Raw genomic sequence first — 27,672 nt, 5'->3', positions numbered from 1 at the left:
ACTTCCTCGTCTTTGTTTGGGTTTGGAACCCAACTTACTAACTACCACATCTTTACTCCCAGCTAACAGGAGCTCTGTCCTAACTTTAGTACATTTAAACTCCTCTACTAGACTAGAGACTGGGAGCTGGAGTATGCCTTTCCCATACAGTGCCACAGTACTTAAGCATCTAGGAACATCTAGCCACTTCCTAATATAAAACTAACTAATCTTTCCATTTTTTCTGCAACAGATAATGGAATCTCATACACAGACAGTGGCCACATCAACCGTGGAAACAATCCAAACTGCAGACACCACCAGCTTCAACTTTCCTGGAAGCTCTGATTTATCTATTCTATCCAGTCCCTCAGCAACATCTTTCCCAAACTGCACTGCCCGTTCTCCATCATTCATGTCTGCCTGGTACCACCTGCCTAAACTCCTTACTGCCTTTTCCCTAATTATTGGAATTTTTTCTTCATCTATACAAACTTTCTATCACTTAATTTCCCTCTACTTATTGAGATACTTCTAGACTTAGTAGGTTTGATTTTCATACTAGCCCACTTTACTTTTTTTGTTAAGTCTCTCAAGTAAGGGCGGTCTGTGGTGTAGTGGGTTAAGCAGCCGCCCCATGTACAGAGGCTTAGTCCTCGCTGCAGCTGGCCCCGGTTCGACTCCCGCGCCAAGCGGCCCTGTGCTGCGTGTCTCTGCCCCCTACTTCCTGTCTCTCTCCAACTGTCCTATCATTAAAGGCATAAAAAAAAAAAAAGTCTCTCAAGTATTCTCTTCATACATTACACTGTTGTAGTCACTAACATCATATCATCCATGTATGCTCTAATTGGTGTAAGGCACATTCCATCCTGATGTCTCTCTCCACCTACAACCCACTTGGAAGCTCTAATAATTATCTTCTTTGCCATTGTAAATGATAATGGAGACATCGTACACCCTGCCATAATGCCTATTTCTAGCCTTTGCCAGCCTGTTGTGAAACCTGTTGTACTTAGGCACAGTCTAATATCCTGTAAATATGCTCTTACTAAGTTAACAACTACTACGGGCACTCTAAAATAAGGCTATGTGGCACTGAACCAAATGCATTTGCTAGATCCTGAAATATAACATGCAAGTCTTTTTTCTCAATCTTGGCTGTCTGAATCTGATGCCAAATCATGCTAGTGTGCTCTAAACACCCTGCGAAACCTGGTATTCCTGCCTTCTGCACAGTACTGCATGTATGTATTTCTTAGATACTCTTCCACCTCTGACTTTGTTGCCTTAAGCTGCCCTCCCTTTTCCTGGTTAAACACTGCTTTAACAAACTTGAACAGGTCCCTGTAAAACGCAGTCCTTACATATTCTTTCTTCTTTCTCTTTTTCCTAAGATATTCAGCCCTTCTGGGTATTGCTTGCCTGCTTTTCAATTCTTCCTGCAAAACATTAATTCCCTCCCTTTCATCCCCTGTAGTTCTTTTCTACTGCTTTCTTAAATTTATTCTTTATTTAACCAATTTCTCCATCTCTTTTTGCCATCTAGACTTAACTAAATGTACTGTCAACTCTCTTTCTATCTTGCACCCCAAATGTTTCTACAGCATAGGAGTAAATTATATCTCCCATCTTCTCTAGCCTATCGCTTGCATTTCCTCCTAACGTACCTAATATTATCGACAAATCTTTGACTGACTCCCATTCTTTGTTACTATTGCCCTAGGCCACTTAACTCTAGCTTTCTGCTCCATATTTCTCTTTAACTGGCCTGTTCACCTCAGTATCAGCTGCATCCCTTCTTAAAACCTCCTCCTCCACCTCCGTAGCTGTTATTGATATCCTTCAGACTGTGGTTTTCTACCTGCCGCTGGACTTCATCCGACTTACTCGATTGACTTCTTAAAAAGTACTGATCGATACGGCCACACTGCCCTTCCTTTACCACACATCTCTTTCTTCCCTGATGCATTTTAAGGCCTCTAACTGATGTTACTTTCTGCCAGCCACAAGGACAAACCTGGAGCTTACTTCCCTCTAGCCTGCCACTTTTATTTTGTCCAACTACGCTCTCTTTCCTCTGAGAACTATTCTGGCCAGTCCTAGAACGGGATAAAACAACATGACATCACAAGTTTCTGCTGAAATCCTTTATTTAAATTTGCGGACAAATAGAGGCAAGAGAGGTGTACAGTTCAAACCTCAAAATTAGGAGTTATTTTTTCGATCACTCAACCAATTTATTCCCACATAAGGCTTTGTTATCAGTAGGCAGAGCCCGCTTTAGAAATGGGGAAAATAAAAGTTCTTGGAACACTTTTTGGTTGTTGGTGTGGGGAAAAAACAAACATAAATCCAATTTTGGATCCTTACAAACATCCCTGCTGACAAATAAAAGCCAAGTGCAACGATCCCAATGTGAACATACGTAAATGAGACTTTTCAAAGCGGCTTTTAATAGAAACCAATAAGAACCAAACCGACACATGGCTTAAAACAAGACGTTTGTTCCAACGTTAAAAAAAAAAAAAAAAAAAAAAAAAAACTTTAGAGATTGCGTGCCATGTTCCAAACTTTGAGAGGAAATGCTGCAAAGTGCCCGCTTTGGGATTCGCTTACACCAGCATTTCTAAAGTTGGGCCACCTGTTAAAAACAAATCCAAATAAAAGTAAGCATTTCTGCCCCTGTGAATAAAAAGCTGCAGAGAACTAAAGGCAGGCCGGATGACCCGCAGCACTGGGCTATGCGACGCTCCAGATAGCTTTTTCTTCCTGGTGGGATTCTCTGATCGTAAAATAATTTCTATGTAGCATTCAAAGTACTTCTGTCAAGTGCTGTCATGTTCTGTTTAATTGCCAGTGTCGGAGGAGTTGGGCCAGGGCTTAGAGCTGCGCCTGCTCAGAGAGGGGCCCCATATGCTCCAGGAGTTGTAGGTCCTGCTCATCTCCGTGGAAGCTGGCGGCGGCGGCGGGGCGGGGCTGTTGACCAGATCAGTCAGAGCCGTCGGGCTGGTTGTCGGTGAGAACGGGTGTAAGGCTGGATCTGCGCTCGTTGACCAGATGGAGCTGCTGAAGGGCGTGGTTGCAGACCAAGGGTTACCAGCGTTTCCCAGGAGTGACTACACACACACACACACACACACACACACACACACACACACACACACACAAAGTAAATATTCAAAGAAGAAAGTCAGAAACAATACGTAAACGGGAAGTACATCAACACCAAATCGTAGAGCTCACTGCAGTTGGAGCGGTCGGTGAGCTGGAACTGTTGGGCCAGGAGTGCAGCGAGTCACTGCTGGGTATGTCCCAGATGGAGGGGGGGGCAGGGGTGAACTCGGGCCAGCTCGACTGAGGCACAGACGACTTTGGGAGATTCATTCCACCGAAAACTAAAGCCAACACACACACACATCTACTTCAGTTTGTCAGTTGTGAATGATCAGATGTTGAACCAGTAACTGTGTTCTCTGCTGGTGTGTAAAACAGCTACTTGAGCCATGCAAGTTACCCGTTGACAGGTTGAAGGTGTTGCTTGGCCCAAAAGCTGAGAAGGAGTTGGCAGATTGGTAGTTTGGACTACTGGCTATGTCAATTGGACTCCATAATCCAGAGCTTTAAGAGGGGAAAAAGAAAAATGGTAACATGAAGTTGGTGTGTTGATGTCCTGCATGGACGTTAAAGAGCTCTTTTTCTCTCATTACCTGTCAGAGCTGTCACTTTCCACTGATGTCATGTGCGGCAGGGTCTTGCCTTGGTTGTCAGTCTTACCTGGGCCAGAGCCGCCTGACGAGAACATAAAGCATGACTGTAAACAGACCACTGTATGAACAATGTCAGCATGAAGTGCCTCATTGTAGCATATTCACCTGGGCTTTTGTCGTAACCTGCAGCAACAGCGGCAAAGGTGGGGTTACCGTTTTTACCCGGGAGTGGAGCGCCTGTAGACAGTTTATTTCCTGGTGCCTTCTTCTGGTTTATCTCACTGTAAAAAACAAAACAAAATATTTACAATATCAAATTCACTTACAATGTGCTGTGTGTGGGGAAAAAACAAACAAACAAACAGTCAAAACAAGTTTTCAGTGTGTGAGAAAGGAGAGACCTGATTTCTGAACTGCCACTGAAACCCTTCTCACACCTGCCAGTATCTGTCCTTTTAGTAAGCCAACATCAAGAAAAGATGGAAAACACCAGAAAAAAACCCAGAATCACACAATGAGAGGAAAGCACTTTGGTGGTTGTGTGTCTTTGTGTCCGTGCCCCCGTGCCCCCGTGCCCCCCTGCCCCTAGTTTTTAAACAACAGTTGGTGTTTACAAGCCCTCTCTGCAACGCTAACCGGTATTTATGAACGGCGATACAAACTGGATTCATACAAGAGGACTTATACATACCTGCTGACTTTGTATTGGGCGTGACTCACAATATTACATTCTTGAATCAGGTGGACTAAACACTAGACTGGCTCTAGATTTTTAAACATAGGAAAGCCCCGTTCGTGATTTTACAAAAATGTCAGTACACCTCCCGATGCTTTGCTCAGCTCAGCTGGCGTTGTAAGAGAGCGGATAACTCAGATCCCAGTGGTCACTCAGGAACATGAACCAAATGCAAACAAGCTTTTTGATTTAAAGGATCATCAGGATGTTGCACCATGTGACTCATCATGGGGGAGGAAAGGCTTTCAACTTCCAAACAGTTCAAATATCTGTCCTGCCTGCACACGTTCCCTTTGAAGTTATCATTGCTTCAGGTGAGCTCTGTCTAGTTGACTTATTTCGAAAGCACCAAAATTCTTGGTCATTTTGTGAATAATTCCTTTAAAAAGAAATGAAAGCAAGGTTTCTTAATGCCTGCCATCTTCATACATGTCAGTGGAGATGTGCCTGAAATGCTTCGAGCTGAGACGGTTTTCTGGTTTGAGTAATTGGATACCTGTTACTGTTGAGCACGCTGCTGTATGTGCCTCGGGACAGTAAGTTGGGGGAGGTGGGAGGAGGGGAGTAGGTCCCGGCTGTGGCAGATCTCTTCAGGAAATGGTCTGCGTTTATCGTCTGGAGGGAGATCTGCTGAAGGCTATCTTCTTCTGTATGTGGAGCACAGAGGAAAAGCACCTGTGGTAAGTCTCACCACTCAGTGGTTTGAAACTGAATGTACATTCGGCACGGCAAACGTGGTGGGGGCAGTTCTGGGTCTCGACTTACGGATGCTGTTTTTGGAAAGAGGGACGTCCCACTCTGGAGGTGCAAACTCCTTCTCGCCTTCTGAGCTGCTGCTGTGGCCGAGCTCTGGCACCGAGGAGCTGGACAACAGTTTGGCCAAAAGGGAGGGGCGCCCGTCCTCCAGCTTCCCGTCTACTGCCAAAACAAACACGTGTCACACACACACGCGCATGTGGTGCTGAAACAAACAGCAACACGATGACAGTTCAATGTAGAAACTCACATCTCTGTTTCTGCAGGGGTCTGGTCTTTGGGATGCTGGTTAGAGAGGGCGGGAAAGCTTTGGATACAAAGCTCTTGCGCTGTTTGTTCTCCAGTGGTACATACGGCAGCTCCAGAGAACTGAGAACAACAAACATTTGTCACAACGAGAGAAAATGAAAGCTGTCAGATTCAGTTAAAAAAAACAAACAAACAAAAAAAAAAAACACCAACCTGGACTTCTCTGCTTGGTTCTCTTTCTTTGTAGCTCCTTGTTTCTTTATTTTGGGTTTGATCAGGAAATTTGCAGTTTCCTCTTTCGCCTTCCCAGGAATTACTGTCCTCCCTTTCTTTTTCACTGGCTCCTGTAAGAATTTAGGTATATTCTAAGTACACATTGGAAAGAATACTAACAGAGGACATGATCTGGACCACAGAATTCTTATTTCAGGGTACTTCTTTTATGTTGGTCTCCACATCTGGATTGGAGGTCTCTGTCGTAGTGGAGGAGCTGTCGTCGTTGTCGGCCAGGTTATCCTTGAGCTCGTCTCCCTGAGTCTTTACTGTAGATTTTTTCTCTTTTTCTTCCTTCTTCTTCTGGCTTTTTGTTTTTGTTCGCAGCTTCCCTTTGGAATCCAACACTGAAAGCAGTATTCAACACACAGTGTGACAATCTGTAAACGATTTGAGAGCCCCTCCACTTCCTGCAGTTAAAACAAACCTTTGTTTACCTTTGTTTTGTATGGACTGAGAACTCTGCTCTTGAAGAGCTTCGGCACCAACTGACTCTGGACGGTCAAGGTCGTTGTCCATGGCTCCTATCAGGTTGGCGTAATCTGGATCTTCAGGGCAGAGGCCTCTGTGAGGCAACGATGACCCTGATAAACTTGGACTCTGAAGGTCAAGCTGTTTGGTGTTCCGAGCTTTCCGGTTGGTAAGCTGGCAGGCACCTGACGGGCCTTCTTGGACCGGGGATGAACTTCCTTTAGCCAACTGAGAAGTAGTAGCTTGCATAGATGGTCGGCTAAATGTGATCCTGGTCCTCTTATCTTGGCTGTCGGAGTCCGATAAAGTACGACTGTTGCCCTGTCGGCCTCCGGCCCGCATGGTTCCGTTGCTGGATGCGTATAATCCTTTGGAGCTCTGGGTTGAGTCGCTGTAGTCGTTTAACCTGAGTCGTGACAGATAAGTCTGTTCAGTTGCACTGCGCATGCTGCTGTGAAAAGGAGATTTCACAGCCAACAAAACTGCACAAATGTTAAGTACTGCGAAAGAGAACACAGAGGCATATGCATTTGATGGTTTCAGCATTTAACTTCGACATTTTTATTGTGTTAAGCTGCAGGAAACTACCTATTTTTGGGCCTTGTTTTCACTGTGAGCTGTTCGGTCAGCCTGAAGTCAGTTCTAATGTCTGAACAACAATCCAGTCAGCTGTTGGAGCAGCTAATTAAACTGACTTTTTCCCATCGCAGAGAAACTGCGCTTACTTTAAACCAGGATGCAAATTGAGAATATGGTTGACAAATACTGTTTAATTTCCCCAATAAAGCTTTACTTTGAGCTCTCTCCCTCACAGTCGCCCTCAGATTAACTATGCAAACTGCCTGCATGGCCGGTGATACGGGCAAATGAGTGGTTACAGTACCAGATATGGTAAAATGTGTGCAGTGGTTAGCCACTGGTACTTGGCCATAAACCAACAGCCAGAGAATGCCTGTGTATGCGAAAGCCCTTTGAACACCATCTAAAGCCCTCGATGGGTCATTTCTTTTCACACAAATTTAGATAATTTGAGAGAAAAATGTGCCTGTCCAGGGTGTACCCTGCCTCTCGCCCATTGACTGCTGGGATAGGCTCCAGCCCCCCCCCCGCGAATCTTGTTGTTGTAATAGAGGGCAAATCTTCCCCTATTACAACAACTGTGTGCAAAAACCCGGGTTAAATGCGCATTTCTATGATTTTGAAGTGAAAAGAATGAAATACCTGCAGCAAAAAGACAAATTAGTATTTGGGTGTTCCAGGGAAAAAAAAGGTGTGGGCTTGTCTTGTATTTTTCTTTGTAAATATACACACCCAACCGATCTGTTACAAAAGCCAATCTGCAAATATATGTGCCAATTAACCACAAGACCAAGATCAGGCCAGCAACCTCCACTGTGGGACACCATAGTGATAAAGAGGCTATTTCAAAGTCTACAAAACTGGGTGCGAGGTTATGGAAGCCACTTTTTATTCACCATAAGCAGCGTCCGTTAAGATTCAGCTGACCTCCATGTCTGCAATCCTGTTTCTGAGGCACAGGAAACACCACACAGATACCGTTTTAATGTTTGCTTGCTGATGTAACCGTGTTCATTTTTCCCCCCTCCAAACATTTTAAACCAGAACAAGCACTTCATCAGTTTTGCTGTCCCCCCCCCCCCCCATATGTTACACTTACTTTGAATCACTGTGAATTTGCACAATTTCCCTGAGGTTAAAGGGTCTCCCGGTCTCCAAACTGGAGTTGGACTCTACAGACACACGTCTCTTGAAAGGCTCCCATATGCTCTGAGCCTCCAGGTAGGCGGTGGCAATTACCAACAGGAACATGGAGCTGCAAAAAAACAACGAAAAAAACAAACAAACTGAAGTTGTTAAACTGAAATAACGTGCTTTAATGCTTCTGAGGGGTGGCGTTTCAGTGCTGAGCCACACTCACCTCATAATGACCGACACTATGATATAGAGCTCCAGCTCCCAGCTCGGTCTGGGCAGGGTCTCGGCACACGAGGCCAACATGTGGTAGGGCAGCGAGGCGTTCAGGATGAACACAAACTCTGAGCCGCCATATGTCACCAGTTTGAGCTCCCGGATCACTCGAGATGAGGTGAAGTCAGGTGTAAACCTGCGGGGGAAAAGGACAAAGAGCAACAACACAATCACTGATCTGCACCTGAAATCAACCTGCGCTCTATACATGATGCAGCTGGAGGACATGCTATAAGCTGTGGCTAACTTAAATGATCAAGTCTATGATGTCTTTAAAAGTATTAGGACACGTTTGCTTAACAAAGAAAACGTGATTGTGATTGGTTTCAAGGCCAAGTCAGGAGACTGACTGACCACCCACCGCTTACACGCCCAAAATGAGGTATGCATGCAGGACAAGATTAACAACAATCACAGAATTCCATTTAGATGTGTCAGTAACAGGGCGTTCTGATGGCACCAAGCCGCCGAAAGCCATACATGAAATTCATTGCCATTGTTCTTTAGCCTTTGATGATGATTTCAAATAATTTCTCATCGAAATAAAATGATTAAAAATCCCAGTAACATTAAAAACAAACTGCTTCGAAGGGAAAAAATGGCCCTGTTTCCAGCTTTAATGGCCATTAAATCTGGAAATAACTAACACTTTACTGCCTTTAACCTACGTCACTGCTGACCGTAAACAGCGTTCTCCCAAGCTTACTTTGCCTTCGTGTGTTGATCTGATGACACTCTGCTTCACAACTCTGATTCACAACTCTGATTCTGACCCGAAATAAACACACATTTTCTGGCTTCCTGCACAGGTTTTACTGATAACTTCAGGAAGGCGTTTCTTCTATCAAAGTTCCTGTCGGCCACAACATCCGGACAGCATTTCTGAATAAATCCATCATTTAATTCCGACACTCCTCTCTCTTCTTTGACTTCTGTTGCGAAGTCAAACTACATTCACCTACAGTGAGCTATTTTTTTTCTTATTTTTACTTCCGCTTAAAAAACAAACAAAAAAAAACTGTGGCAACATTTGAATTAGTCACTGAAAACATTGTTTTATTCCACCTGTAACTGCAGACGTTTAATAAACTTTGGGTTTAGTGTCTTGTCTCCAGACAGATAATGTGAATAAAATACTGAACTGACTAGAATAAAATATCACCAGGCAACTCGACAGTTCCAAATCATTTTAGCCCCCCCCCCACACATCTCAGAGACCAGACCATAAAAGAGTGTAACCTGACCTATCTGAAATGTGGATCCTCTACAGTTGCCGAAGGGCCTTTCACAGATCATTTTGTGCCAGACATACACCCTTTAATCTGAGACAATGTTGCTTTCATTTAGGCTTTCTTATTCAAAGAAAAATGTGCTAAACATGGTGCCTCGCAGCACAGTCTGAATTCCCAATAATGCTGCAATGTCTCTGCCGCAGCAGATGGCAAGACTGTTTCTTTCCACTTGTCACACTGCAACATCATAAGGTTTGTTTTGATAAGAGGAGATTGTGAAAAGTGTGATATGCCAGTTTCCCAATGCAGACATGTGAGCAACACCTGTATGACCATTCCAATACTTTGGAAAATTCCAAAACCGGTTCTCAATTCCCAGCCCTACATACACACATTCAAAGTTGTCTCAGCCCGCAGAGAAAAAGAAGCAACACGGTTACACAGTTCAGTTTGATCACTTACAATATTATGAGGTCTTTCGAAGCATTTGGCTTCAGTGCAAATTCTTGACAGTTGAGAACTTTGAATCCATATCCTTCACAAGCTTGCCCGTTGATTTCTGCCGATTTGACGGTGATCGGGAGCAGTCCAGTGTTCTCCACTCTGAAGGTTCTTCTGAGAGTGAAGTTTGGCTCTTTGATTTTTGCTTCTGAAATACAAAAAGGCAGATTGGGGCGATTACTATACACAGGCATGTGATTTTTTTTTTAAACAATAAGCAGCATTTCACACAGAAAGGGAGGTTTAAAGAGCTGTTTTTTCCCCCTTCTTCTCATTTACAGGTTCATCATTTAATCCAGGGCGGTCAACCATGTTTTTCCATTGTTGCTCGTCATCTTCTGTCTAGGATGCTTCTGTTTAGCTCCTGTCTTTTTAAGGCCCTCCTCCTGAAAAGCTCAGTGAGCTGCGAATGTTCAAAAAAAAAAAAAAAAAAAAAAAAAAAAAAAAAAAAAAAGAAAGGTGTAGCGTGAGCCAGCTATTCATCCTTCGTTAGAGACTTGCCAAACTAGCCATAGGGCAGGTATTATTCTAATCTTTTTCTTGTATATGGGCAGGGCGTTTTATAAGAGACAATAAGGCAAGATACATACTTGCTTTATAACCTCATACTAACATAAGCAACTGCCTCCCTTATTGAAGTGATTGTTCATGTACTTACCTGTGAACTACACCCATTATAAGAGGATTCCATTAGGAGGCAAAGAGACAACAAAGAACTTCTGAATTTACAGGATGTCGACAATTAACATGGAGACGAAAAGGAGGTTAGCGTTTGGTTGATGTTTAAAGCTCCAAGAAACAACTACTCGTCACCTCCATTTTGCAACTTGTTTGCATGTAACATTAACTTCAGTGGACGTGCACAACCGATTGCAAACCCTTGCAATGAAGAAGATCTTAAACAGTGAGACAGATTCAATGTCCATGATAAATAAATCTGTACTCAGTGTGTTTGATTAGTTTTCGGTCAGATTTTCAACATAGCAGGCAAGATTTTTTTTTTTGCGTGTTAAATCTGAGTGGATTTAGCAGACTTTCATTTCCAAGGATTGCATTTATTACATGAGTTTATTCAACTGCATGTGCTTCGACAATATTAGTCATTGGTATGATATATTAGTTTGAGTGACATTTTAGCCCTTTTATTCTTGCTCCCTCCAACAGTAACTACAGTTAAAGTTACACTGAAATTGATCATGAAGAAGCTGACATTACCATGCATGTGGGCTAAATTATTGACATATTTTTTGGTTAACAGTTGCTGTTTCCAACCGTTAATATTAGCATTTCCTCCTGGTTTTGTATTAATGCTTCAGGTGCACCATCAGACAGCTTAAGGGGGGCTGACACCGATGTGTATGTAGGCCGGGAATAACAACTTGGTCAGTTGGTCACATTTGAGTATCAAATCACGTGGAAAATGTGGATCAACTTTCACACCCGGCAACACAAACTCACTCTCTGTGCAGTCTTTCAGCAGGGCTTCAGTCATTTTAAACCTCAGTGAGCTGCCCTGTCCCGGAGGCTTCCCCGCAACTTTCAGGCTCTCAGTCGTACCTCGTCCGTGAAGTACGATTGTGTCGATCACGGTCAGGTTATTCCTAAACAGATTCCCAAATGAGAAACACACACATTCAAAAGACGAAGCCATTTATTTATCAAAGCTGCAGCCCTCTTGGAAGCATTAGACATAGGGGTTACCTGACTATGAGGATGGAGGAAACGTTGTGGTTGCCGACAGGAGTGAACCTCACGCTGAACGTCTTGACTTCTCCGGGCAGCAGGAGGAGGTTGTACACAAAAGGTCTGGTTGAGCCTTCGACAAACCCTGTACTGCTCTTCATTAGGGATGTCTGCCAAACAAACACAGGGCCTTGTTAGAGGCTAACAGCTTTCACATGCTGCCTCGACCGTGGACAAGAGGACCGCGATCTGCAACGGGGAAGCAAATAATAGACGATGCACTCACTTGGTTTCTGTGAACCTGGAACTCAAAGGTACTGTCATCAATGTTGATATTGGACAAATTTCCTAATGGCAACCTGGGAAAAAAGTGTCAGAGTTAGAAAATGGAATAAAGATCATGCTGAGTTTTTCTTTCTTTGGCGTTTTCTCACCTGTCTGCCAGCTTTCCGGAAAACACGGAGGGGTTGGGTATCAGCGCCAAGGGGAGGACTTGGACATAGACGGGGACATCTGCAGGGTTCTGCAGAATCACCTCCTCATCCTGCAGACAAATTTAAACGTGTCCAATTATGATTAGAAATCCAGAAATTTCAACTTTACGGTTAAACACACCTGTATGTGTGTGCGTGTGTGTGTGTGTGTATGTACATGTGCCAGACTGTTTGTACTCACAGAGGAGCTGTTTGTGTTGGTCAGGGGAAACGTGATTTGCTGTGAAGAGTTGACTAGCGAAGGCCAGGTCAAGTGTGCTGTTATTTTAGCTTGCACGTTTTTCTGAAGGTCTGTGTTAACTTCAAAGACAGCTTCAATTCTTTGGGGGAAAAAAAAAAAGAATATTGTGACGTTCTTTGAGAATTTATGGGGTTTATTCAGGATAACCGAGTCTCTCATATGCTTACTTGTGTCCGGAGCGCTCTTTGAGCTCCTTCCATCGTCTGAGGAGTTTCTGGTGAAGATCTACATCAGCATCCCAGATGTCCTCCTGTAAGGCGAGACCATGCGGTTTGGACTCAGCTGTGGAAGAAAAAGGAATAAATTTTTAAAAAAAGATATTCAATTCAAATTTCTAAGTCCCATTTGATTAGAAATAACAATTTTGTTAAAAACCACATCGCCATTTTCCTGGGGGTATAATTATGGACATTGTTCCTCTAAACTTCCACTCAAATGTCTGTTTTCACTAATCTATTACAGACAGAGGCAATAAACCAAAACTGTGCTCTTATTCTTATGATGGGGGTGCATTAGTGCCAATGGAACTGGCGACTTGCACATCTGGGAAACCTCCATCAATGCTGAAAGGTGTATACAGGTTTTAGAGAAACCCTACACCTCCTCTATTCCAACAGCATGGCTTCATAATAGAAGAGTCCTGGTGCTGGACTGACCTGCCTGCAGTTCAGACCTTTCATCAACTGAGAACATTTGAAGTATAATGAAAGACAAAATAAGACCCAGGGCTGTTGAGCAGCTAGAATCCTACAGCAGACAAGAACGGGACGACGTTCCTCTCCCTAGGGTCCAGCAACTCGTTTCCTCACAACACACGGTGGTAAACACGGTCCTGTTCCAACTTTTTATTAAGCAAGTTGCAGCCATCAAATTGAAGAAGAGCTAATATTTTTCATTTTTAACTAAAATGTCTCACTTTCAGCATTTGAAATGTTTTATATGCTCCATTATGCTAAAATGTAAACAAAACTAGGCTTTAAAAAAAAACAAAACAAAACAAAAAAAAAAACAGATCACCAGCAGCTTTTTCTTTTTAAAACACAACATATGATGAACCTTTATGAGGTTTCGATCGGATGGGTTTACTTTTGTTCAAATCAAATCATCAGCTAAATTTCCAGCACACTCTTAACTGAAGGAAAAGTGTGAAGAGAAATCTCCTTAAAAATTCATCAGCGTCTCGGCGTCAGTAATTATGACTGGACTTGTGGGCCTACAACAATCCATACCATCGAAAGCAGGGAAAGAAAGTGTGAGATTTGAACGGCACAAAAGAACGCACATGCTCGCAGGGAAAGTCAAATTAAAAAGAAAACAAAAAACAACAACTTACATTTAAGCACAAATGGCAGGCCCACATAACAGTGATCACCACACTGCAAGCTGGCGTCAAAATAAATATTTGCCACCTGAAAAACATGGAGAAATTAAAATAAGTTTATGTCTGCAGAGAGAAACTTTTTTTTTTGCCCCACTTCCCCACCCAGCTCTACCAGGATGTTCTACCTTTGATTTGCGTCTGGGCTCCAGCTCATCTTTGTTGTTGCGCAGCCGCTTGTAGTAAAACCGAATATCCTCCGTCAGTGAGCGGATCTGCTGAAGCCTCACTTTCTGTGTGAAAGAGCTCAGGATGCTGAAGCTTTGATGAACAACCTTTCCCTGAAGGAGGAGGAAAGAACAAATACATTGACACGTTGTGACATAAAACATCAGGCATTCAACAGGATGGTAGACTTTACATTTGAACAAGTGTCAAATATTCTTCATGAATCTTACTCACAGGAAATGAAGGTGGCAAAATGATGTGCTTAGGAGAGCTGTTTAAAGTTCCCACTGCGATCAGAGCTTTCACTGGGATGGTTAATATCTGCGGGTACGGAAATGCAAGTAAAGTGAGCAGGAAGTTCAAAGCAAGTTGATATTTTCTGCCCAAAACCCCCATAAAGATGAACCTGCCTCATAATCTGTTGTTATGTGTATGGCTCCGTCATACGTGCCCTCCAGTGACTGGGCCACTAATGTCACTCTGAAAGCAGCATAGTAGCCGGATGCTAATATCACCTGAGGAGACAAAAAAAAAAAATAAGAAAAAGGATGTTTTTCTGTTTTGTTTTCTTGTTTCTCTCTCTGTGGTTTTCATATATTGTGGTTAACACTTTACACATCTGAGACAGCAAAGCTGACACAAAGTTCTCATCTGCCGGTCATCTCCTTAAATAAGAAGCCTTTAACTTAAAAAAAAAGGTATCTAGCTCTTATCTTATTATGTTGACAAAAATAAATAAATAACAGTATAAATTTTAGCCATAAACACAATTTCAGCAACATATTTCACATTTAAGGTTAGAGACTTTTAAAAAACTGACTTTTTTCCGATAAAACAGTCGTTTAAACAGCTTAATTTCTGTCGCAGCTTCTCGGGAAGCCATCTGTCCAGTGCCTATGCAACCTGACACAGGATTACTGCATTCCCTGAAATCGTTGCTTTTCACAGCATCGTCATGAAACTTACAGTGTCGATATGCAAAAAATGCGGCACAAAGATTAACACACACACGAAATTATATAGTTTAAGGTTAGTTTTCTACAGTAAAATGAATCATGTTTCAACAGTTACGACTTCAGAATGGTTGCGCACTTCTTATGCTTTCAAACTGTACAAGGGAAACATTGTAGAACACATAACTATGGCTGCTAGAAAGTTCTTTCAGTATCCATTTTATGAGCTCGCCATCTGAGATAAGTCATATGAGAGGGTACTTCTTCTTTCATTTTCAACTATTGCAGCACAATATCTAGCCAGCAATGAAACACAAATATTCTAATATTCAGACACATTTCTAATAAGCTTTTGCCCCCAGTAACCACTTCCAACTACACAGACGCAGCTTTCTTTCTTTTCTGTTGACAGCTACAGGAATAGATTAAACATTACAAAAATTCAGGAAGAATAAAACTAGTTAATCCTCCGACAGTTAAAAGCTTATCTGTTGTTGTGTAACTGATGCAAGCTTTCAAATCATTAGGTTACATTTCAATTTCAGGCTTTTCAGGCATAATGATCATCTCTGATGTGGTGATGTAACCATGAATTACCAATGACATGACAACATTCATTTCTGGGAACAAACGCCAGCATGAGGTCTGGCCACAAATCATCATCAGTTTTGACGTTATATAAGCTTCCATTAAAACATAAAAAAACAAAGAGAACAACAAAAAAAATAAACAAGTTTTTGTGTATATAAGCAGCTTTTTATGCCTTAGCCTCTCTTTTATATTTTCAACTTATACATTTCTCCTATTCTGTACTAATTTTTTTTAATTTCTTTTCCATTTACCCCGATGCGACATGTTAACATATATATATATATATATATATATATATATATATATATATATATATAACGATAATATAACTATGTTATATTACCTTTTTTAAAACAAATAAAATTTCAAAAACACATAAAATAATGTAATCTTGACCATCATGTTGAAGTTAAAATCACATGGCCTATTTTCACAAAAGCTGAAAATGAACAGTTTCATAAAGTTTGGATTTCATCCTAAACCCCTGCCCAGTGGTGCCTCTACAATACTTTCATTGCCACAGTGGTCACATGTGACACTGCAGAGATCTTACTGTTTTGTGATGTGAGGCTGAACTGTTCCGCAGCTCCTGCAGGCGACTCAGAGCGACTGTTGTGTTTCCTTTCTCTGTCTTTAACAGCTCCATGGAAAGACTGTCTCCTGTGACCAGCCAGGACTTTATCTCGAGCTGGAGGACAGAAATTACAAAAAAAAATGGATCATTCTGTTATGGCAAGAAGTCTGTGTGCTGAACAATGTGTGACTGTACTCTAAGTTGCCCACAATTTATCAGCAACCACTGTAGAACTGAAGAGTTAGCATAAAGGCTTGTGTTGCGACATGATTAAGCTGCGCTCAAAATATTGAAAAGCACAAGTAAGCATAATCAAAAGACTGTTTAAACATGCCTTACACAACACAGCAAACAGCATATTGGGCAATGAAAACAAACACAAAATTGGGGACTGTACCGAGGGACTACTTTCCATTATCCACTGGAAAAATACCTGCAAAATGTAGCAATCCTTACATCATCAGCTCACGCAACTTCTCACCTCTATGGGATTACTGTTGACCACCACGAATATGATGCTGCTGGTGTCTGTAGCACTGCGGACACCAAAGTCCAGGAGGTTCTCCTTCAGACTGGGAGGCAGGACCAGGGGCTGTTCACACCAGGCGACAAAAACTATATCATTATACTGACTTCGACAGGAGGATTAGCTATTAGCAGAGGCAGTCAGTGTATGAATGTAAGCAAATCCAAAAGAGGAAAGTGGAGAGAGCTCCTTTTAAGAAATGACTTCAATCTCTGGGAATATCTGGGATTTTATATCATATCTGGGAAGACAGCGATCAGTAGTATCTTCTGAGAGTCACTACATTTAAATCTTTGCAAGGTCAAATGAAATTGTTTGTTTTCATTCCTTCTAATACACATCACGTCGTCTTCGAAAGTGACAAAGACCACCTCAAGCTTTTCCTCCTGATTTTTAACGTTTTCATTCGCCTTTTTGGAATTTTATTGTAAAACTAGCAAAGAAAACCCTGCTACACGTCTTTGAAAATGTGCGCCACGCAGACTCTAAAAAAGGTCTATGTGCTTAGATTTGAATGGTTACTCTGCAGGGAAACAGTTGGAATTTGTATACAAAGAGCAACAGATCAACAGACTGACATGTGAAAGCATTCAACTTTGAAGCCCTCACAGTTTAAGGCCTTCTAACCTACGCAAACTACTGTATTCTCATGGTCTACCTGCAAGAATCCCGTGTAGGCCCTGACAGGCAGGTGAAACTTTGATGCGTTTGTGAGGAGCAAAATATTGCTGTCTATGTGAATGGATGGTCGAACTGCCCTGAAGAGGAGGGAGAAGATGTAACGGGACTCATGTGGAGGGACGTGGATAGATGTGCTAAAGTTCTGCACCTATAACACAAAAAGGAGACAATTTAAAAAAAAAAAAAAAAAGTAATTTTGCCTTCTGAACAGTGGTAACGCAGTCCAGCTGAGACTTACATTAAACATAGTTTTGGCCTCTTCAGGCAGCGACACGTTGTGTATCCGGATCGCAAAGCTGAAGGCATTTGTGAGGAAGATTGCTCTATCAACTGGGTCCACGGGGCTGTCCCTGATGTGGAACAAAGTAGCTGTGTGGTCAAAGCCCAGGTAGCTGCCGGAAGACAAGAAAACAACAACAATGAAATCTCAAACCAACTCCACCAGATTTTCTTTTTCTTTCAATGAATAGGAATGACATAGCTCACCCTTCTAAAACCTCTGCCTGGTATGGGATTTCAAGCTTTGAGTAACTCTTCTCTTTTGCTTTAACGGTTATTTTACCAGAGAACTGATATGGCCTTCTTGCTCTCGAGGCTGCAATAAAAAAAAAAAAAAAATTAAAAAAAGAGCAGATAAGCGTGCTTTTCCAACGATCTGGGGCCCCACAAGAGGAAGTTGTGAAACAGCGAATCATAAAAAGTGAAAAATTGGCCAGTACAAGACTGAAAGAGGCACCGACGCGTCTAATTTATGTTCATTTTCAACATCAACCTTAAAGGTAAAAGTTTTCTCTAGAAAAACTGCGTTCCAGTATTTAAAACATTACAACAATATTACTGGGCATGTATTGTTGTAATGTTTTAAATACTTGAACGCAGTTTTTCTAGAGAAGATAATTGTTTTGTATATGTGATTATCCTCCATTGACTCTTTTGGGCTTTCACATGCGCGAGCGTACAACTAACCGGTGAGTTACATGCTGTTTATAAAGTTGTTTTGTAACGTCCCCATGCCAGTAATGTGAGAACCATGCATATGGTTTTGATGGTAAGGCTTGTGACTTTATTGTCGGATGGTTTATAAAGTGGTGTGACGTTTCTGCAGTGTGCAAGTTGTTGTTTTACGTGGAAGGGTTAGCGCTTGCCCCTAGCCACCGCGTATTAGCCTCGCATGACAGGCTTGCGCGAACAGCGCGATCTCCACACAGGGAGCGCAGATTTGCACCTGTCTGTGTCCTACTATCAGTATTTGACAACCTCTAGCAATGGAAATGCGCTTCAAATGCCCCGGAGTTCCCCTTTAACACAAGAGATTTAAATTAAAAAAAAGACGTTGACAGAAAACATGTCAACAACATCCAGGCTTATTCAGAAGCTATATCTGGCCATCAGTGAAAAGGGAACTGACATCATGCTCCGAGTTTCCTTCTTATAAGTCTGTGTTCAGTGGAGCTGGTGCATGAAGCACATTCAAAACAGCACATCCAACCGAACGGGCTTTGTGACTGATACAAGTATATTTCCTTTTACCTCCAACATTTTGTTCAAGATACGTTTATCTAAATTCAACTTAAACGTCAAAAAAACCCACTCACCATCGAAACTAATACTTGCAACTTTGGTATATCTACTCTCTCCAGCTTTGAGTGTAACCGCTTTGAAGTCTACTGTGACGGCTTCGTTTGCTGGCGTCGTGCGCACACTCTGAAAAGCACAAATCAAATTTTGGATCACGTACAGGTTCAGAGAAAACTTTTGATTCTCGACTTCTGGCGAGGCTACCCACTGTGATTGGAACGTCTTTTGTTCCTGAATTTAAAAGATGTAGATTCAGCAACTTCGGGCGATCTGTAACACAATGTGGTTGTGAAAGAGAGCAGGAAGATAGTCAGAGAGATTACATCAGAAACGCTGTAAAGCAAGGCGTCGCTTCTTCTTAACGCTGCATACCTTGTGATCGAAGCGTACCAAAGTCAAGCATCTCTGTAGAGGAGTATATACCAGGGGCTGAAAACAATTTGTGAAGCACAAGGGTTAGAATGAATTTAATGTGGGCGGCAATTCATAAAAAAATTAAAAAAAATAAATACCACACACCTGATGTGACCTCCACCTCTACAGGAAGAATGATGAACTGGTCCTCGTTGGGAGCGTTGGTTTTGATTCTGATGAAAGCTGTGTGGTTGTCCACGTCTCTCGACGAGAAGCTGGCTCTCATCACGCCCTTAGTCTCGAACGGAGGAATCTCCTGGAGGGGGAGAGGGGGTTCAGCGATGGAGTTTGCCATTAACTGTTTGACCTCCTCACAATGAGACCCGAATGGATTGGATCATAAAAGAGGAACTCACCCATAATTTCCCAGTGCCTCCTTGTTGGCCCGTGGGAAGCTCAAGATGCAGGTCCCCACCGCTCGAGTACATCTCGACAACCTGGAGTAAAAACAAGCGAAACCAACACAAATGAATCATCGACAAATATATGCAAGTATACTTCAAAGAGAGTAATCTCATTAAATTACCTGCAGTGGTTCACTGTAGGGGTTGTGGATGTTTATTAGAGGTGAGAAGCTGCTGTTTACTGGGACTCGGGCCCCGATGAACGGCCGCAGTCTGTAGGGGTTTGGGACGCCGACCCCGAAAACCTTCAAGGAAGAGATTAAAAAGCAGTGTAAGTCACACTACCCTGACTGTAAAAACTAACCATCAGAAGTTAGGTTTATTGTACCTGGTATGTAAACACTCCATGATGTGACGTATTAATAAATAAAGTGTTTTCAACATTCCCAACTACACGAGCAAGAAACACCACATCAAATGACGTGTTCCCTCCTGGTGGGATTATCTGTGAAAAGAAGAAAAGAAAGGGCGACATGCACATTATGAACTGCGCAACAAACTTCTTTTCTTCATTTTAAATGGAGGTTATTCACATGTACTGACCCACCTAAAGCTGGACTAATGACCTGAAGGACCTTAACATTCACTTTCAAAAAAAGATGACCTTAAAGGCCCGCTGCAATGAAAACATGACAGCTACACGCTAACTTTAGCATTTTGGTGAAGACTGCGGTTTCAATTGGTGCCTGTTTGGGAGTCATTGCAGCAGATTCCCCTGAAATGTTCTCTGACGCATTTATAGTAACATGAGCAATCTGCAGAGACAGCTTTCTAAGGAAGCAATGTATAATCCATGTTCATGATATCATGAAGTTACACTTTCTGGCCCCAAAACCAAAACGAAAAAGAAAAGAAAAAGACTTAATACAACTCTGGACAGAAATAAATGCAGTGTTGTTGGGGCAGGAGTCTTATGCCTGGTTCATGAACCTTGAACTGTCGGGCATCTTTCTCAGTAATGACGCTTAATCTTTAAGAAGAAGACTGCAGTGAGTCTGGCCCAGCTGAAGCGCCAGTTTAACAATTATGGTCCTGTGTTGCCATCACAATTCGCTCGATAAGTGACCAAAGTGGCGAGCATAATCGCAGCCTTAGGTTTGCAGACCCCACTGTCTGCAAACCTAAGGCTGCGATTATGCTCGCCATTTTTGTTCCCCCCACTGGGGAACAAAAATTTAGAAATCTATGAAAAAAAAAATCTTCTCCAGCATCTGAAACGATGCTTTTAAATAAATAAATAGATAATAATAATAAAAAATTGTGAATTTAGAAAAAAAAATACTAAAGTGAAAAAAATTGCACTCTCTTAAAATATTAACTTTTCCTTTTAGTCATCCATTAGGTCACATATTCAGTCAGGAGCCTTCTTCAAAGAGAAAACAAATTAACCTAGATATGTAGGAGTTGTGTGTTTTGTTAGCAAAATGTCAGAAAATGGTGCAAAAATGGCTATAATAATAACTTCAACTAATCTGTTTGTTGGACCATCTGGTAGATGGGGGAAAAAAAGAAAGAAAAAAAGCTGACTTGTGACATTAATGCTTCAAATTTACTGCCGCTCATCTCTCCAATTCCATGGCAATTGAGTTCACACAAGCAAAAAACAAACAAGCCATGATAGCTGCTATGGCCATGAGCCACAGAGGTACAGAGAGAGGAAACAGCCAAAGACTCCCATTCATCAGCTTCTTTAATCTTCACACCTGAAGCACATCTTGTTCCAACAACAGACACTCTCCTCATGACACCCTTTACCTAAAAATCCCACACAGCTCTCAGTCTCACTTAAATAAGTAAACCGTGCCAAAAGTGAGGCCTTTTATTCTAAAAGAAGCATTCAGCCAATGAAATAAGTTATATAGCCATTATTGCAGGATAGGCCTCATCTTAACGATCCTAATGACATCATCACCTGAAATGGATTTGAATTAACTTCTGACAAGGGTCATGGAGGAATTTCTCGTCTTCCCGTGTCGCGTTTGTATACCCTACGTGCAGCAGTGATTGAAGATAGAACTTTGAATATTACTTTAAGTGCAGTCGGACAAAACGTGAAAAAAATAAAATAAAATCCAGATTAAAACTGATTCTAAAGAAGGACGAGCAGCAGTTACCACTGCTGCTGCGGAGAAAGTTCTTTAGACTTTAAAAACCTCAGAAATCACCGACAGCACCTCAGACAACCCACTTCGACGCCTCAAATGCTTTTAAGTGGCAGACAGCGACACATCGGCCACGTGACTGAAGAGCAAGACAGTCGTTTTTTTCCCCCCTTTGTCACAACGGATGAACAGATTTCTCATGACAAAAATAAACATACAGACAACAATAAATACTTACCCTATTCTGGAAAAAGGAGGCGTGAAAATGTGCTGTCGTCGCCGATATTGATATCAAACTAATTTCTTCTGAGCTAGGATTATGTAAATAAACTTTCTCCATTTTTGGCATTCCGACAGGCCTGTAAAAGAAGAAGAGATAGCTTTGTAAAAGCATGCCAACGGGCTACTGAGAGAGTTTAATCAGTTGTGAAGAAAACTGACGACAGCATGAAAGATGGGTGACAGCAGAAGTTGAACTGAAGAGTTTAACTGTTAAGACAAGTGGGGGAAGAGCTAAAAGAACTATCTCAACTGTTTACTTGCAAAGCTTTTTTTTTTTTTCTTTCTTTTTAACTAAACCTTCCTGTTAAACAAGCTTTGACACTTGTAAGAGTTATCATCTCCACATTGTTAATCCAACATTCAAAGCACCCCATAAACTCTTTGATTTCCTACTTCCCAGTAAGCCTGTGGTTGGTATGAAAATCACATTGAAGAGATGAGAAACCAGCTCTGTTTTTTATGACTCTCCTGGGGCATAAATCCTGCAATGCAAATTTTTTTTTTTTTTATTATTATACGGGCTATATACTCATATCCAGGTGGGACACATTAATTCAAATCCCACCATACTATCGTTTCTTACACATCTGAAGCAAGGTGAGAATTTTTTTCAAGGTTTTCAGACCATCAAAACATTCAGAGCTGATAAGCTGAAATTCTTATGAAGGAAGTGGGTCAGAGTGACCCCTGAATCTGCACCCAATAAGTGCAGCGTAAGGCTCGGTCACAATAAGCAGGTCCGCCCACTATCAGGATGGAACGTGATCTAATATGTCTGCAATAGCTGAGGCTAGGTGTGGGCCCTTGAGTAACTCAACTTGTGGTTTTGTTTAGAGCTTTTTATTGTTGATAGGCTGTCCATAATATTTCACACCAGTCTGAAGGCTTTTCATTCTGAAAATGAGGGCAACTCAGAAGAAAGACTTTATACTTTATAAAACTGACAGCAAGCAGGTGACAAGAAAAGTAAGAAAGGATTTGAAGAGAATTAAGACACTCACTGTTCATGAAAGTCCAACATTGGAGGTTCAAATCGTATAGGTCGGCAGTTCCCACGGTGCGGGGACGTGCTGCAAAACACAGGAAGGTGTGACAGAAGCACGAGCAGGCTCGGAAAAACAGCATCCATATTTGTGTGCTCTTAAAACATCGGAGAGCCTAACTGTATACTCCAACTCCAAGTTGTTTTAATCAAAGCATTCAGCCGGAAAAGGGACACCTCCCACCCGCCGCGCACTCTTTCCATATGTAAAGTCCTTCTGAGAATCGACCGACTTAAAAAAAGAGGGACTCCATGTCACTCGCAGGCTTACAAAGTCATCTGCTTCAGAGCATTGGTTGGAACCCGCCCTGATCGCGCAACTCACCTAACCTGTTTAACAGCAGGTGTATCTCAACAATAGACAAGGCCGTCCCCAAACAGAAGCAACACCCTCTTTGGCGGCAGGACTAATCAACAGGAACGTGTAATGTGAGCCTTTATGTAAATCTCATGCAAAAAGAAGTTTATCAGATGCAGACGTGGCACTCAGCAGAGCTTTGACTCGATAAATAGCAACTGAGTGTCAAATGCTCATTTTACCATGTAAAACTAAATGTGGAGAAGGTTTCACATCAAAGGCAAAAATACAGATTCATATTCTTTTAAAGTCATTATATTATAAAATAATTTCTTTATAGGAACTCCATTGCTTAGGACATCACTTGAATGTAATTACTCTAACACCACCCTGGAGTCAGACAATTTGCAGGAGATCAATTTCACCAATTTACTACCGAGCCTATGTGCACAGGAGCAGACAATGGCCCCAGCACAGTTGGGATGGATTTCTATCCCCTGGGACGAACAGTGATCCACCACGCCGTTTCTTCGGGATAATCCGTCATCTACAGCCTGTCCTCGCTTCTCCCATTAATATAACAACCACTGACAAAATTCTTGTGGGATAAAGGACTCAAATGGATCCTGGCTGTGAATTCTACGATGGCTTTCGCTTGCCGCTTCAGAGCTAATGTGTTGAATGTCGGTGTGTAATTGGAGTGGCTGAGAGAGATCATGGGGGAGACTGTGCCTCTTCGTCTCATATATACCCTGTGTCAGGCCAACTTTAATATGGAAAAAGTATTGAAAATATATCTTGATATTTTATGTCTTGTACAACTTTGTTCTCTGCAAAAAGATTTCTGAGTACTGTGTACATACAGTGAGAGATAAAGAAGAAGTCTGAAGTTTAAAAAAAATCCTGAAACAACACGCAAACCGCCCCGTCACAACTTCTGCCAGTACTGTGATCACACCATGACCCCGAAAGATAACCTTTTATGGATTTGAAGTAAAGGCCGACTGATCACTGCACCTGGACTAAACGCACGTGTGAAGGGTACGGACAGAGTAACTGTCATGACACGAGACCACAACACATGAACATGATGTTGCAATGTCAGCTGACTTTTACAGGGAGAGTATTTTCACATTCGAGCTTCTGCCCATTGGAGGCACAGCTCATTTTAGCCAATCACACACTGAGGATACACACTGGGAAAAAACAAAAACAAAACAGTGCAGTGCAGTCACAAACATTTAAAGACACTGCCCTTTAAAAAGTGCCAGAACACCAGCGTCTTATATCTGTCAGCAACTGTCACTAGAAAGCAAACTACGACTTCCCCAAGCTACACTGCAGTCAGCCATGTTTGTGTATGTGCTCAAGGCAGTTAGGCAATCCTGCCTGGTTACCCTCAATATGGGTACACGCTGTCAAACTGACGTCTGCCCTGATGGACCCGGCAGAGCTGTGCCAGGAGAGTGGCTCGCTGTGGTCGCAGACCAAACGTTTTCCCTGATGACGCATGTCACCGATAGCATGCTCTTGAAAGAGCTGGAAGGTGTGAATACGGGTGTGATCTTCATGGTTGTAATCAAACTAAATTGGTAGAACTTTTATCTTTCGATTGCCTTATCCCGTAGGCTCTGGCAGGCTGCTACTCAGATGACAAAACATTTATACTTGTCTCTAAAAGACACTGTTTTTGGAGGATGTAATAAAATTTCTGCCCATGTGAAAGCTCATTGAAGATGTAAAAAGTAAGAGAGGGATATTTCATACCTTTGTTGATGATATAAACTAAAATCGATGTCAGACTCTGCCTGCAAACAGAACACAACAGGAAGCAGTTATTAAAATAGGAATCATCAGGGGTGCTGTGAATGTTAGCTTTCAATGGGAGTTAGTTAGTGTCACTAAGTCTGTTTTATTGGCAATAAACCAGACTTAGTGGGGGTGTAAGTGCTCTTACCTGCAACAGGCTTCCCTCACCAAAATGTAGGACCTCTAGAATTGTGTCTGACTGAATGAATGCTGCAAAAAACAACAACAGTAAGACTTTGTAAGTTTCATCTCCATCGTCTGCTTTGAACCATAACATCAGTCACGAAAGCTGAAAGGATACACCAAAAAGAAATAAAGTCACACTTAGGTGGCATCTGCGAGCCACTTATTGGGCTGGCAAAGATGACCCATTTAAACAAATTTGCAAGGCAGAACACCTGTGTGAGGACTCAAGTTGGATAGCAGTAGTGGATTGCGCTAGAATTTTAAAGAAACTCCCCAGAATCAGAAATGATATTCTAAACCTCTCTGATAACAACTCCTCACCCCAAATCTCCGGGAGCAAAAGCCATCTGTTTGCAGTGAGTGTATCTTTCTCAGCCACTAAATAACACTCTTAGTAAAGATAACTCCCTTCTTGAACTCTGCTCTCATACACTCTCAAAGCTGGACCTTTTCTTTGGCTCTACCGCTGGTTAAGCTGAGGCTGGCCATTTCAACCACCACTGGGAACAACGTGCATGCAGTGCGCCTCCATTTCAGGAAGTCAGAAGGTGTCAGGGTGTGAAATGGGGTAGTAAATCCTCAGTAATCACCCCATTATCAACAGGATTTTGAGGAGTGGACATCCTTTGCATCAACTGCCACATGACTCCCTCCAAGTAAGAATCCACAAGAGTGAGAGGCCTGAAAGTCGACTCTGCGTTTAGGACGCTTTAACTGTACTGAGCAGCTTTGCATCCGACACGTCACCTTTTACTTGATCATGTTTGCAACATACTTTCTGCAGAGATGCCAGTGTGTACCCGTGTAAACTAAAACAATCATGTTTTTGCTGGCCATAAAGCATGTTTTAGAGCAGATGTGAGCACAGCACGTTCTCATTCTGTTTCACACACTCATGACACACAGCTTACCCTGTCCGACCTACTGCCACGGATAAGTATCCATCCATCATAAACAATACCTTACAACAAGTGGGCAAGTGTTGCCTTGTGCTTCTCGGATTGGCACACTGAAACAGGAAGCTGCAATTTCTCTTCTTTAAATCCCATATCACTTCTACTCAAACAGGCCTGCGAGTGTGAATCTGTACAAAGTTTAAACAGACAGGCACAACATGCGCTGATCCACGTTTTAATGGCTCAAAGCTTGCAGTGTTGACATTGGTAGAGGGCATGACAAAGTTCACACACTGCCAAAAGGTGCACGCAGTAAGTGTTCTTATTACCACCAGAGTCTATTTCTTGAAAGATCTAAATCTTTGAGTGTGTTTCAAGTTTATGGACGGACTGTAAATAACCCGAAGGCCCGTTTCAAAGTCAGCCCCAGCTGATCTTGGCCGTGGATGTCAGCTGTCTGTTTGCCTCTGACCTGACGTGATCAGGAGACCTGACAGCGGCACATTTCAGCCTGCTGGGTAAACAACAAACGGCTGTCATTTGGTCTGTGGACTGAACCGTGCCCGTTTGAAGACAGACAAGGGTCAAAATATAAACGCTAAACCGCGTTTACAAATGACTCTATTCTGCCGGAATCATTTCAAACATTTCCTTAATAAGCCCGGTATGAGGAAGCGATGTAATTGATAGGTTGACTATCTTCCCAACAATATTGCCAATCATACATATCTTCATTCCGGTCCATTCAGTTTAACATGAATTGGTTTAAGCTAACATTAGAATTAGCCATGGTGCTAACCACCAGCTTCCCTTCCCTTTACCATGTCATAGTTCTGCTAGGTAAATTGTTAGCCCAATTTAGCCATATATGGAAGGGATGACTAAATGAAAGCAAACAATAAACCAAGCTAACGTTGCTCCCTGTAACGTTTAAGGCCACAAACAAAGTTAGCTCCCTCACAGTAGTTCTTTCATTCTGAACTATTCTTACATATACAAATATCAACACGCTCCACTTTACACTCAGACCTCGTTAACAGCAAAATGAGACAACTCTGTGTTGGTAGTGTTGGGGAGGGTAGCAGGCTAGCTGTAATAAAGTTGGCCCGTAGAAGTAACGCTAACACAAATCCTCACTTCGCTGAAATGTCTACGGAAGTTAGCGCTAGCTAATGCGGACATAGTCAGCTAAGTTACAAACCTTGTTTATTTGCCCGCGTCGTGTGAATAAAAGCAATAAATAACATCCTCAATAATCCGATACACATTGTACTTGTTCTTGTATGCGACCGGCGGCAGCTCTGGGCTCTTTCTTGACTCGCCATGCTGCAGATCTCTCTGTTAAGATAACAACCGAGCGAGCGTGCTGACATGCCCGTGTAAACCTCTGCTGACTCTGTCAATCATAGCCGTGAGGGAAAAACTCCAACTCAACTGAGCAGCAGCTAACCACTAACAGGACGTTGGCCTCTCTTCTTC

At 42.2% G+C, this 27,672-nt stretch overlaps 1 protein-coding gene across 2 annotated transcripts; it reads right to left on the bottom strand.

The window, feature by feature from the left end:
* Nucleotides 1–2,500: 2,500 nt before the first annotated feature.
* tmem131 (transmembrane protein 131) lies at nucleotides 2,501–27,672 on the bottom strand. Of its 2 annotated transcripts, none has more exons than XM_075484829.1 (41): nucleotides 27,395–27,672; nucleotides 25,260–25,321; nucleotides 25,070–25,110; nucleotides 22,964–23,032; nucleotides 21,919–22,039; nucleotides 19,907–20,023; nucleotides 19,701–19,823; nucleotides 19,531–19,611; nucleotides 19,280–19,430; nucleotides 19,133–19,189; nucleotides 18,969–19,030; nucleotides 18,778–18,886; nucleotides 17,669–17,777; nucleotides 17,421–17,574; nucleotides 17,160–17,330; nucleotides 16,457–16,567; nucleotides 15,955–16,089; nucleotides 14,268–14,372; nucleotides 14,092–14,178; nucleotides 13,818–13,970; nucleotides 13,645–13,720; nucleotides 12,479–12,593; nucleotides 12,252–12,390; nucleotides 12,011–12,120; nucleotides 11,863–11,935; nucleotides 11,595–11,746; nucleotides 11,352–11,494; nucleotides 9,855–10,041; nucleotides 8,111–8,296; nucleotides 7,850–8,005; nucleotides 6,138–6,577; nucleotides 5,863–6,047; nucleotides 5,641–5,771; nucleotides 5,429–5,547; nucleotides 5,188–5,340; nucleotides 4,919–5,069; nucleotides 3,852–3,967; nucleotides 3,687–3,768; nucleotides 3,494–3,597; nucleotides 3,223–3,374; nucleotides 2,501–3,095 (listed from the first exon to the last, which is right to left on the bottom strand). In XM_075484829.1, the coding sequence occupies exons 1-41, from the start codon at nucleotides 27,564–27,566 to the stop codon at nucleotides 2,826–2,828; spliced, it is 5,430 nt and encodes a 1,809-aa protein (XP_075340944.1). In that variant the 5' UTR covers nucleotides 27,567–27,672; the 3' UTR covers nucleotides 2,501–2,825. The 2 variants fall into 2 exon arrangements, with proteins under 2 accessions (XP_075340944.1, XP_075340945.1); XM_075484830.1 differs by having other exon boundaries at nucleotides 5,188–5,337.

Source organism: Odontesthes bonariensis, chromosome 15, assembly GCF_027942865.1.
Source record: "Odontesthes bonariensis isolate fOdoBon6 chromosome 15, fOdoBon6.hap1, whole genome shotgun sequence".
NCBI lineage: Eukaryota > Metazoa > Chordata > Actinopteri > Atheriniformes > Atherinopsidae > Odontesthes > Odontesthes bonariensis.
Note: the sequence above shows the minus strand (reverse complement) of the source record. Positions and strands in the feature narration are given on the sequence as shown.